This window comes from Antedon mediterranea, chromosome 11, assembly GCF_964355755.1.
Source record: "Antedon mediterranea chromosome 11, ecAntMedi1.1, whole genome shotgun sequence".
In the NCBI taxonomy this organism is placed as follows: Eukaryota; Metazoa; Echinodermata; class Crinoidea; order Comatulida; family Antedonidae; genus Antedon; species Antedon mediterranea.
In genome coordinates, this window is record NC_092680.1 from 20,480,993 (window position 1) to 20,494,433 (window position 13,441).

At 31.5% G+C, this 13,441-nt stretch overlaps 1 protein-coding gene across 1 annotated transcript; it reads right to left on the reverse strand.

Annotated features, from left to right (window-relative positions):
- Positions 1-4,630: 4,630 nt before the first annotated feature.
- On the reverse strand, positions 4,631-13,418 carry LOC140062719 (peroxisomal biogenesis factor 3-like). Its single transcript, XM_072109038.1, has 12 exons — positions 13,244-13,418; positions 11,854-11,985; positions 11,452-11,533; positions 11,283-11,326; positions 10,578-10,699; positions 9,932-10,007; positions 9,482-9,536; positions 8,934-9,022; positions 7,776-7,974; positions 7,065-7,187; positions 6,642-6,738; positions 4,631-6,394 (listed from the first exon to the last, which is right to left on the reverse strand). The coding sequence occupies exons 1-12, from the start codon at positions 13,314-13,316 to the stop codon at positions 6,305-6,307; spliced, it is 1,182 nt and encodes a 393-aa protein (XP_071965139.1). The 5' UTR covers positions 13,317-13,418; the 3' UTR covers positions 4,631-6,304.
- Between the last annotated feature and the right edge of the window lie 23 nt (positions 13,419-13,441).

Genomic DNA, 13,441 nt, shown 5'->3' on the forward strand with positions numbered 1-13,441 from the left:
TAGTTACAAAAGTATATAGTACTACAATTAATGAGTGTCTTACTTACAACGATCAATCTGTTTTGTGGCACCTCCATTGCCTAAAGGTTGATGTGATGTGAGGTGCAATAACTACGGGGATACACCTGAATAGTTTTATGCAGATTACCCTTTTCGTTCAGGTTAAAAACCCGTCACTTATACTTGCGACAGTATTATTTTACTATTGTGATTTTAACTTTTTGGATTTTTTTACTCGGGGTACCCGAGTATAGTAGGCCTACTCTCTTATCTTCTCGTCTTCTTCTTCCATCTGGACACTATCGAGTAAAAAAGTGCGATTTATAAAGTACTACTCCTTCCTTATTAGTTGTAGTATTGAGCTTTGGCATGAATATACTACAGGGACATGTCCTCAAAGCTGCTATAGAGACGGATTTTTAAATTTCAAATTCATAGCATAATTAGATTAGAGCTATTGCTTTGAAAAAGTGTATGTATCTACCAGGGAAGAGTTAAATTACATTAAATTGTAATTTAACTCTTCCCTGGTATCTACAATATACCGCAATGAATGAATGGCAGTAGGCCTAACGTCAACCATTTACTTGTATCCTTTTAATGTTTTTAATAATTCAGTATTAACTAATGGAAATGCACTTAGTAGTAATTGCAAATCAAAATGACGCTTTCAACTACATAAATTACTAATAAAATCGAGAAGGCAACTGTTATACAGCAACGCAAGTCATAGAGGTGTGTTTAAAACGAAGGATGAACAGTGATTCTTAGATCTTCAAACGATTCGTGTCGGCTATAATCTGCAATTATAAATACATATTATATTTTCGAGGAATATCATTTAAGTATGAATACAAGTTCGGATACTAACTTAACAGACGTAAGACTTGATAAATCTCTTATTGTCACCGGTGCTGTTGTAAGTAGTATTGGTATCGTCGCAAACTTGTTAGTCATTTTTGTGTTTGTTTACAACAGAAGTTTTAAGAAGTCTTTTTCAATCAAGTTGTTACTTCATCAGTCTTTCATTGATCTTGTAGGTTCTATAGCGTTTACTGTTTTTGTTATCTATAACCCCAATTATGATTCCGAAACTTACTATTTATGCATATGTATAGTCTGGTATATATCAGTTACATCTTCATACAATCTGGTTGTGATAACAATTGAGCGATATATCGCTGTTGTGCATCCCTACATCTATCACCAGAACAAATCAAGAAGAAATATCTTGTACTATTTATGTTTTATTTTACAATACCTACCAGGATTAATCCCTGTTATTATCGATATTATTAAGACTGAAAAGGTTCCTAACTTACGTGAAAATGACATCATTTCTTTACTGATTATTGCATTTCTCGGTTGGGTCTTACCTACCTCAACTATGACATACTGTTATGGATGTATATTATGGAAGCTATTTAGAAGATCAGCAGTTGGTAGTCCATTATCACAGCCACAGCAAAGAAAAAACGATGGAAGAAAAACAAATCTTTTATCAACTCTTCTTGCTGTTACCGCAGTGTTTTATATAACATCTACGCCATGCTATATATGTTGTGCAGCTAATCATTTGTGTACATGCGTTGATCTTACTCTTTATGACATATCGTTGTTGTTATTTGCTTTAAATTTAACAATCAATCCGTTTATTTACACCATAACTTTCAATCAATTTCAGCAAGAACTTTTGAAGATCATAAATTGTATTATACATTTAGGCCTATTTTAATCGCAAAAGAAAACTATAGACTTATTAATTTATAGCAGAAAGAAAGACAAGAACTAGAATTCAACGCAGAAAGATGATTCAAACTAAATACGCATGTATCAACTATTTTAAATAAAACCTCTTATGAAATTCAGTGTCATTGATTTGTACACATCTATAAACAAACCTTTAGCTTTTAAAACTATCTCAATTAATTAATTATTAATTTTATTAATAATTTATACTTGCCTATCTATAACAATTTTGTTAAGTTGAAAAAAAATGTATATTTATTTATTGAATGGTCAACATTTCAATATCACGGTCTGTATTATATTATTTAAGTTTTGTGTGGCTTTCATGCATGCAGCATTTGGCCTTCATCAAAGTCTCCCTGATCCTACATTGTTTGCTTTTAATGTTATGATATTTTTTTTCTTTCTGGATCAAATAAATGTTGTGTGTGTAATTTATAAAAATCAAATGTATTAAAGTATCTATACTAGTTGTTATGTTCTTAAGTAATTTGTTTGAAACTTTGCTGTCTAACTTGTGCCTTTAATTTTGAAATTGTTCGACCCTTCTGTTTGTAATTAATTTGTTATGGTTTTAGTCAATGTTTACAAATGTAAACAATATTTCAATTCTAGTATTATAATGAATGATTGTATGTAGGCCTACAGTGGGAAAAATGTTTTTACTGTATGATTATTGACCATAATTTGAAAGATGTATTGTCCCCCAAAAACATGAAAAATGAAGATTAATTAAATCAGATTTTGAATAGGTTATTTTGTAGTTTTAATAAAGTTAATCACTTCCGTAGAAAAAACAACGAAAAAAATAATGTTTTCCCTTATAAAATGACAAAATAAATGGTTTTAAATTCAACCCAAAATCCATTGGCTGTCAGCCAATTTGACTATTTTTTGCTTTAAATTACAGTTTTTTTCAGGTAAATAACATTTTTTTGGATCTAATATTTGGTCGAAGTGAATAACTATTATATGAAACTAAAATGGCTTATTCAAGAAAAAAATTTAAATGATTATTTTTTCAAGGGGACAATACAACGTTAAGTAATTTGAAATGGTTAAATATGAATTATGCTTCATTAACAGCATTTGGTCTACTGTTAAATATTATTGATTAAGAGAGCAAAACCGGTATACAGCAGAAACAAGGCCATATACATAGCTGCAGTCGCGTGCTCAAGTTAGTGTTTACCGACCAACCGACCGACATAATGAGCTGTAGAGTCGCGTTGTACGACGCGACTAAAAACTGATCTGGAACGAAGAACACTAATAAAAAAAACAAACTAAGAAGTATGATAAATGACAATAATGTTCCGGGCGTATCTCGTATCCCATCATAAGTGCAAACTGAACAGAAATAAGGCCATATATATGGCTACAGTCGCGTGCTTGAAAGTTAGTGTTTACCGACCAACCGACCGACATAGTGAGCTGTAGAGTCGCGTTGCACGACGCGACTAAAAGATACCGAAGTAATTAGAATAACACAACAGTCGTTTAATAATTTACCCGTATATGTGTGAAGTGTATTAAGTGAAATTAAATAATTTATTAGTACAGTATTGTTTTGTAATTGAAATACAAAGCATTATAGAGATTTACAGCTTTTACTATTGTCAGTGGTTTTTAAATAAACTTAACGCCCACCAAGCTTAGATTAGAAAGAGATACAGAAAAGTGCGAGTCAAAAATAGAAGCAACTTTAATATATAAAAGTGTCGGAACTTTATCGGTGAGGTCAGAAACAGAAATGAAGTACTTTCTTTTGATCCAGCAAAGTATCAGTAGGGCGGCTAAGTGAGAACAGTTTATTATTCTGATATGTGACAGAAATATTTCTTTTATCAAGTTGAGGTACAGCTTTCTACACCAAAACGTATCAACTTATATTTAGAGTTAAGGATGAATTGTTCTTCAAACTCATCAGAAGGACTTGATAAATATATTATTGTCACCGGTGCTGTTGTAAGTAGTATTGGTATCTTGTCAAACTTGTTAGTCATTTTTGTGTTTGTTTATAACAGAAGTTTTAAGAAGTCTTTTTCAATCAAGTTGTTACTTCATCAGTCGGTCATTGATCTTGTAGGTTCTATAGCGTTTACTGTTTTTGTTGGTTGTAATCCTCGGTATAACTCTGAAACTCTGTTAACAATTATATTCTGGTATATAACAGTAACATCTTCATACAATCTGGTTGTAATAACAATGGAACGATACATTGCCGTCGTACATCCGTATGTTTATCGTCGACACAAATCATTAAAGAAAAGGGTGCTGTATATTTCTTTTATAATTCCATACCTACCGGGATTAATCGGTGTTATTGTGGATATTATCGAAATTGATAAGTATGTAAAAGTCACTAAAGTGGACACATTGTCTCTTCTGATTTCAACATTTCTTGGTTGGTTCTTACCTACCACAACTATTACATACTGTTACGGACGTATATTATGGAAGCTATTCAGAAGATCGGCAGTTGGTAGTCCATCATCACCACACCACAATGATCGTAGTAGAAAAACACATCTTTTATCAACTCTTCTTGTGGTTATCGCAGTATTTTATATAACAGTCACGCCATGCTATACATGTTTACTAATTGATCACTTATGTTCATGTATTCATCATATTATTTCTGAAATATTGTTTCTGTTATTTGCTTTTAATTTAACAATAAATCCATTTATTTACGCCATGGCTTTCAGTGAATTTCAGCAACGATTTTTTAAGATCATTCACTGTATTGCAAATTAATTTGTAGGAGAGAAACCAACCAGTGATAACAACCGAAAACAATAACATTAAAATATTTGATCTATAAAAGGAGTTAAATCAAAACATATTTTTATGTTAAGTTGTTTTTTATTCTGAAAGATGTAAATTATGTCTACTGCTGATTAATAACTAGATCATAAAGAAAATTAAATTAATATTATTTTGATTGAATAATTATTGAATAATATACATGAACCTAATGGAAACAGGTCTAAGCCTAGTTTGTAATGGGTTTCAATATTCATAGTTATGTATTCATAACTTAAATATAAAATAATAGAAGAAATTCTATTTATTATTTTATTTATTTATTTATTTGTTATTCAAATTCGACTGGATAGCGACTCTCGGCAGAACAACACTAAGTTCTCGATTGTACTATTGCGCAACATAAATTGATTATCACCCTTGTATTCATATTATTATATATGTTATACTGTACCAGGTTATACCAAGTTATGATAAAAGTTTTGTGCTTTTTTGCTTGTCTCATTACTTTTATTACAATACTTCATTTCAACATAAAGAATCTGAATTCATCTGAACATTTGTACATTTATTATGTTAATTTGCTTATGATCTTGTAGGCTTACCTTGATTATTATAGAAAGATTTTGTGGTTTAACATTGTCTTTTTATTTTTTATTTTATATGCATCCAACAGCGAGCACAAACTTGCCAATTACAGGATGGATAAACTATTAATTATAACTTATTGTGCTTATAAATATTAAGTCTCATTTAAGGTTTGCAGAGTGGAGTTGAAAGAGTGGTGAGTAACAACCTGGCACTAGATTAAGCATGTTAACCACCAAGCTAAGGCTACGTGGAGTTGAAAGAGTGGTGAGTAACAACCTGGCACTAGATTAAGCATGTTAACCACCAAGCTAAGGCTCCATTAGTTTCTTTTGTCAGTATAAAATGAAGTTTAAAAGGTTATCCAGTTATCTTAAGCTCTGTCTACACTATCAAACTAGTTTGAAAAAAAAAAGTGTGATGTACCCAAATATGGTTGTGATATGCCCAAATATGGTAGTGTTATGAAATCATCATATCTATATTTGGGCACATCACATAAAGTTTGATGTGTAGACAGAGTTGTATACAATTGTTTTAATAAAAAATGTTTTAATTTTTTTTCTCATTAATTAAATAAATAAAAAATCAATTGGTGTATAATATTCTTACGATGTTGATCTTATAATAATCATGTTAAATTTGAGTTTTTGTCATTTTGAAGTGACAATAATGCATTAATGAAATATTATATCTTTCTTATACGAAATATAATCTTTACTTTTCTTAATTGATTAAACTATACATAGTGTGTGTGCTGATTCTTACAGGCTGGGAGGAATGTTATCACTACGAAACATGACATTTATAACATTTCAAAAAGATTATCTGCATGCTAAACTTGGTTAGATCTGCATTGCTTACCATCTAGCTAAAACATAGCAGAGTATTGGGAATACAAAGGAGTGCGTCTATCGTCACCGTGTATACTGAATTATAGAAATGAATTTCATCACAACAAAACCTAAATAATAGGAAGACACTTAAACAGCATTCAAGGGTTGTGATTTAGTTTTCCAACGGTAACATTGTGTGTAGAATAATCACACATCAACAACAAATGATTCATTGTTCTGGCCACATCAATGTTTGTTATCAAAACTTAAACCTAAAATATATTTCAGATATATTGATGCCATTTTGTTTGTTTGTAATATCTGATTTCACTTGAAAGGTTTGAAGCCATAACTGCTTTGTTTCATGGTATTGCAGTGCTCTGTTTTGATTGGCTGAAAGCTTCATACACGTTTGCGGCAAAGTCCTTCACACATTCCATTAACAATAGTTCCTACAAAAATTATTTTCATGTCCATTTATACCTGCACAAAGTGATTAGGGATGTCCCCACAGATGAAATGGATCAGTCTATTTATGTTGCATTATGGACTTACCTGCACAAAGTAATTAGGGCTGTCCCCACAGATAAAATGGATCTGTCCATTTATGTTGCATTATGGACTTACCTGCACAAAGTAATTAGGGCTGTCCCCACAGATAAAATCGATCTGTCCATTTATGATGCATTATGGACTTACCTGCACAAAGTGGTTAGGGCTGTCCCCACAGATGAAATGGATCTGTCCATTCATGATCGGTATCAATTTGGCAAGTGGTAGATTTGTATCACAAGGACTAAAATAAGAATGTAGAAAACAAAAACGAAATCAGAATCAAATTTTCATATAAATTTAATCTATGACAGTGATCTTTAAACTATGTAAAAGCTCTTCAAAGTCTAATCTGATGCTTATAGTGTTAATAATGTTTAGTGTCACATAAATGTATATATAATAGATTTTTTCTGTATGTCTGTCCTGCATGGCATTAATTTATTTCACAAACCATAAGATACGGTGACAACCACATTTACCTTTGCTTCACTAAAACATCAAAATAAGGTTTGAAATGATTGTATTTGGAAACTTATGACTATATTGTAACTATAATTTGACTAATACCTTATTGATAATACGTCGAAAGGTTTTTGCTCTGGTTTAGGTTTGAAACTACAGGCAATGTTATCCATGAGACGTGTGAAGGCAGTGTCCAAACATGCATTCAACACGAGGCAAAAATCAGCACTGAACAGAAAGAGAATATATAAATTAATTTTGCTATTTAATTAATTTGTTTTCTAAATGAAGAAATTACAAGTAAGATATATGTCCAGTAAGCATCAGGGAATAATGAAAAACACACAAGGCTGCAATACCACACAAGAAAATATTGTAAGCAAGAACATGAAAAGAAACAACCAAACAGACAAGTACTAACAAACTAATTATCATGAAACTGCTTCACACCATGTTAAGTCCATGATTCACTCAATATTTTGTATTTTTTTGCTTTCCTAAAATCAGAAAATTTAAATTAAATATTACTAAAGCGCGGTTGATACTAGAATGCGACGCAGCGACGTATCGACAAAAGTGCTGTATTATGTAATTACAAGTGCGAACCGACGACACAACAGTTCTGCAAACATCGTAGGTTTGATTTCACACAAGCAGGGGCAAACACAATAACTGGAAGAGCATTTTCTTACGTTACGCAGGTTGCGTTATGTTGCGTCGCTAGTGAAAACCAAGCTTTAGTTCTTGGTAAAAACATGAACCATGCTGCGCATATATTTTTTGGACACAATAAATATTTTGTGACAAATTGCTGACCTTTCAATCATATCTCTTGTTTCCTGTGATAACCTGTGAAGCATGGATTCATTTTGTGGTAAACAGCATGCCTCTTCTATATTCTCTATTTGGTCATCTAGTGTTACATCATCTAACTTAAGTTCATTATCTGTTAAACCATGCTCATCCTCGGGAGGAAGAAAATATTTTGCCAAACTTGTAGTACTGTTACCAAAATCTGGGAGAAAAGAACGAATTTGTGAACACCTTTAATCTTGAGTCAATGACATTTAAACAAATTACGAGGCTATGATCATATACAATTAGGTTATGATCACATACAATTAGGTTATAATCACACACAATTAGGCTATGATCACATATAATTAGGTTATAATCACACACAATTAGGCTATGATCATATACAATTAGGTTATAATCACACACAATTAGGTTATAATCACACACAATTAGGTTATGATCACACACAATTAGACTACGATCATATACAATTAGGTTATAATCACACACAATTAGGTTATAATCACACACAATTAGGTTATAATCACACACAATTAGGTTATAATCACACACAATTAGGCTATGATCATATACAATTAGGTTATAATCACACACAATTAGGTTATAATCACACACAATTAGGCTATGATCATATACAATTAGGTTATAATCACACACAATTAGGTTATAATCACACACAATTAGGTTATAATCACACACAATTAGGCTATGATCACATATAATTAGGTTATAATCACACACAATTAGGCTATGATCATATACAATTAGGTTATAATCACACACAATTAGGTTATAATCACACACAATTAGGTTATGATCACACACAATTAGACTACGATCATATACAATTAGGTTATAATCACACACAATTAGGTTATAATCACACACAATTAGGTTATAATCACACACAATTAGGTTATAATCACACACAATTAGGCTATGATCATATACAATTAGGTTATAATCACACACAATTAGGTTATAATCACACACAATTAGGTTATAATCACACACAATTAGGTTATAATCACACACAATTAAGTTATAATCACACACAATTAGGCTATGATCACATACAATTAGGTTATAATCACACACAATTAGGCTATGATCATATACAATTAGGCTATGATCACACACAATTAGGCTACATACCATCTGTATCCCAAATTTCAAGCTTCCTTCGAATTTTACCCACAATGCACTCAACATCCTGCAACTGTAGATTCTCTTTTAATGACATTCTGTATAAAAAAAGAAAGCAATGTGATTACTGAAGAACAAAGAGCACGAACATTTCGACCAAACATATTTTTAAATAAATCCTAAAAAATGATAATGTTGAATTTTGTTATTGTTTCTTTTGCCTATCTGAATATTGAGGTGTTTCTTTAATAGTAGACTAAACATTTTGGCAAATTTAAGCCTAATGCAGGTCAAATTAGCAATTGAAATGACAGGTACCTATCTCTTGTATGTTAACAACAGTAAAAATGATGAGATAGATTTTGCTAAGCACACTTAACGATGGCTGTACGGCAAGCGCACGTTGCGATATCATAAATCTCGCAATTGTTCTGAAATCATAATATGTACATCCTTAATGCGTTGTCAAAATAGGTAAAGTTGTCCTTTAAGTGTAGTAAATCAATGCGTACATTTAGAAGAGCTCATTTTCTTAATTCACTTAATTCTAAGCTTACTTTGCAATACATTGCTCAACTGCTTGCTGAGTGGCAGCAACAATGTCTTGTATACCTGAAAATGGAAACAAAGTGTAAAGCTCTGTCTACACTATCTAACTAGTTTGACAAAAAAGTGAGATGTGCCCAAATATGGTAGTGATAATGTGACATTGTGCCTAAAGCTCTATCTACACTATCAAACTAGTTTGACAAATGCCCAAATATGGTAGTGATATGACATTATCATGTCCATATATGGGCATATCACATTTTGTTTTAAAAAAAAGTTTGATAGTGTAGATAGAACTTTGTAGGAAGCATCGATATATATAACAACATACAGTAAACAGTTTTGCAGAGAAACCTCATTATTTATTCATATGTTATCAATAATTTAGTTAAGGATGTCTACTAATTTTTATAATAATTTGCATTACAGACTTACAGACAGTTGAATATTCTACTTACCCTTTCCCATCAAATATTGAATGGTTGCCAAGTATTGTTTTTGGATTTCAGGAGTTGCCTGCGATTGGCTCGCTGTCTGTGGTTATAAAAACAAAGTTTCCCTTTTAATAATGTAATACAAAGTGCATTTACATGGACTTTTTTTCTCATTTGAGTTATTAATCTTGTTATAATTAAAGATATATTGTTCCCCTAAAAAATGTTTGTTCACATTTTTTTAAATATGCCATTTTAATGACAGGTAATAGTTATTAACTTTAACCAAACTTGGGTCCAAAACAAATTATTGACCTAAAAAAAATGTAATTTAAAGCCAAAACTACTTAGATTTTCTGTCAGACAATAGTTATTTGTTAAAATTAACTGTTTCCTTTGTCTTTTTATAAGTGAAATATTTTTTTTTTTTTTTTTTTACAGAAGTGAATAACTTTATTATAACTGTAAAATGGCATATTTAAATCTGACTTTTTAGTGGAAAATACATCTTCTTATCTAATTATTTCTGGTAAATTTTTCAATTTAGACAAATTAATAAATTGGAATGATAATTTTCTCTCAAATGATATATCATTTTTAGGGTAAAATTAATCATATCTTTTTAATATCTCCCATTAGGACTTATAAATTGAACAAGGAAGGAACTTACAGTGCCATTGTTACCATGGAAACTATCCAGGTACATATATCCACCTAGAACATTCAATTGAACTCTTAGAAATACAATCACCATGCACAGACTATACACAGCAGCGACTGGACGACTGAAGCCTACAAAGACAAATAGGTTACAAAGTAAAATACATTTATATGTACGGTACACTGTAGTCTGGGTTCCAGACGGAGGTAAAAGATAAATATTTTGGCACATATGGCGTTTCATACGTACACTGCACTATTTGGTGTAACATAACATTCAGAAATATGTTATACATTTTTTATTTGAAATGGTAAATCGTAAAATCTTTTATCTTATTAATAAATTTGAATCCTCGAAATACTGTTTAAATATATTATATATCTTAAAGTACAAAGTGAATACAGTACACCCATTATCTTATCTATCAAGTAATATAGCATTTACATATTATTTTAATTTATGTTTTAATGTATTGTCCCCCAAAATCATGAAAAATGAAGAATAAAAAAATCAGACTTCGAATAGCAGCTTTAATAAAGTTAATCACTTTCATAGAAAAAAAATGCAAAAAAAACAATGTTTTCACTCATAAAAAGACAAAATAAACAGTTCATTTCAACAAAAAATAACAATTGGCTGGCAGCCAATCTGAATATTTTTTGCTTTAAATTATAGTTTTTGAAGGTAAAAAATGTTGACTTTTATTTGACTTACTTATTATCTTGAATTGTTCCCATATTTCAAGTTTATTAGCCGGTCTAAAAAAAAATATTAAAAATATAATATGGGTAGGTAATTAAAACGTTGTTGTAATGTAAGTATCATTTTACTACAATCGATTCATGGATCAACAAAAACATTCTCTGCTATAATAAAAACAAACCTGTTTTTCAATTGTTGTGTTAGATCGTCTGAATCAAGCATCTTATGTAATGATTGTCTGATTGTAGGAAGCATCGACAGAACTAAAAATTAAATATGAAAATAAAAACAAAACAAATTTAGTGAAATAATGATTTGATGACGTTTTTGTCAATTTCCTAGTGTATAACACTCCTTGAAAAAAAAAAGTTTCCATGAGTGTAAAAATAAATAAAATATTATTATTATGGGGCTTTTATTTATTTGAGTCAAAATAATTCTATGGGCAGGTATTTATTTTGAGTGGGGAGGGGTGGGAAGTTTATTCAAAGCGGGACATATTTCAAAAAAATAAATATGGTATGTACTGTAGACAGTATCTTGATTAATTTTATTTATAAAAAACATAATACGTAATAAATACCTGTCATATTGCAGGTCCGTTGATTACTGTCAAAGTGATGCTGTCTCCTGGCAAATGCCAAACACTCTGCAGCCTCACGTTCTTGCCATTCCTTCAATCGCTGTTGACCATACTTCCACAAAAATACGGATGCTTATTTAAATAGAAAAACAAAATCAAAGTAATAATAAATTATAATTATTGATGCAAAAAAAGACCGGGTAATATTTAATAATGTTCAGCGCTTAGAGGTTTCACAACATTAGGCGCTATATAAATCCAGGATATTATTATTAATATTGTCATCTGTCTCGGCTAAACATAGTTATAGATAGGCCTACAACATTTTGTTAGTTGGCCAATTAAATTACTAGCTTGAAAGGCTAGTGTAACTTACTTGGCTAACTAAACAGTAGGCCTAGGCGTCTACTACTTAGGCCTCTACGCCTAGTTAGGCCCACTAGTCTAGAGGAGGCCTACCTAAAAAGTAAGTAAAACTGTTATGCGCGATTTGAACGATTTGCGCAATTTGAAATTGCGCAAAAAAATCCTTGCGCAATTTGAAATTGCGCAAAGAATTCTTGCGCAATTTAAAATTGCGCAAGGATTTTTTTGCGCAATTTCAAATTGCGCAATCAACTTGCGCAATTTCAAATTGCGCAAGAAAATCTTTGCGCAATTTTAAATTGCGCTGCACAATTTGTAAATTGCGCAAGATAGTTCTTGCGCAATATGACACCTTTGCGCAATTTGAAAACGAACTGTAAATTTTCCCATACATGGCTAGGCTAGGCCTAGGCAGAGGAGTTTAAAATTTAGAATAAGACCATTTCAATGAAGATAATGTTAATACTCACTTTTTAAGTTTTTAATATTAGTTTAAGCTAGGCCATGTAACCTAGTCAGTATCAGTAGTCCAGACCCTAGCTAGGCTAGAGTAGTATAGCCGGCCGCCCGCGCCGCGCCCGCCTGGTGGAATACCACCGCTTCGTTTTCCTTCGTCGGTTCTTCGACGGTATGCTAACTTATAACAATATTTGCACTACTAAAATAAGGAAATGCGATATTTATCTTTAATTTTGAATCATTCTTAGAAATTACTATAAAAATATGGGTGTGCATGATTTCACAATCTGTCGAAAAACCTTGCGCAATTTGCAGATTACTTGCGCAATTTAATACGTTGCTTGCGCAATTTGAAACACATGTTTCAATTCAAATTGCGCAAGGATTTTTTTTGCGCAATTTCAAATTGCGCAAATCGTTCAAATTGCGCATAACAAAACCACCACCACACTGACTCTACTAGTACTACTGCAGTGCACAGCATGCAGTGCATGAACTAAAAATAAGTCAGTAAAGTAGGCCTAGCCTAGCAGTAGCAGCTAGCTAGGCCTAGCTAGCTAAATACCTGCTGACAAAACACCAACAAACACAAATTTTCGTCTGTGCCTTCTAAAGAAATCTTTTAAGTAAGTGAACATTTTGAACCATCTTTTTAAAGTTTATAATGCATTATAGCAAAGTTGGACACATTATACACGCTGTTTTTCCTTTTTGACCTTTCACCTGTCAGAGAGAGGTCATTCAAGCAAGTGTCAGTCATGTG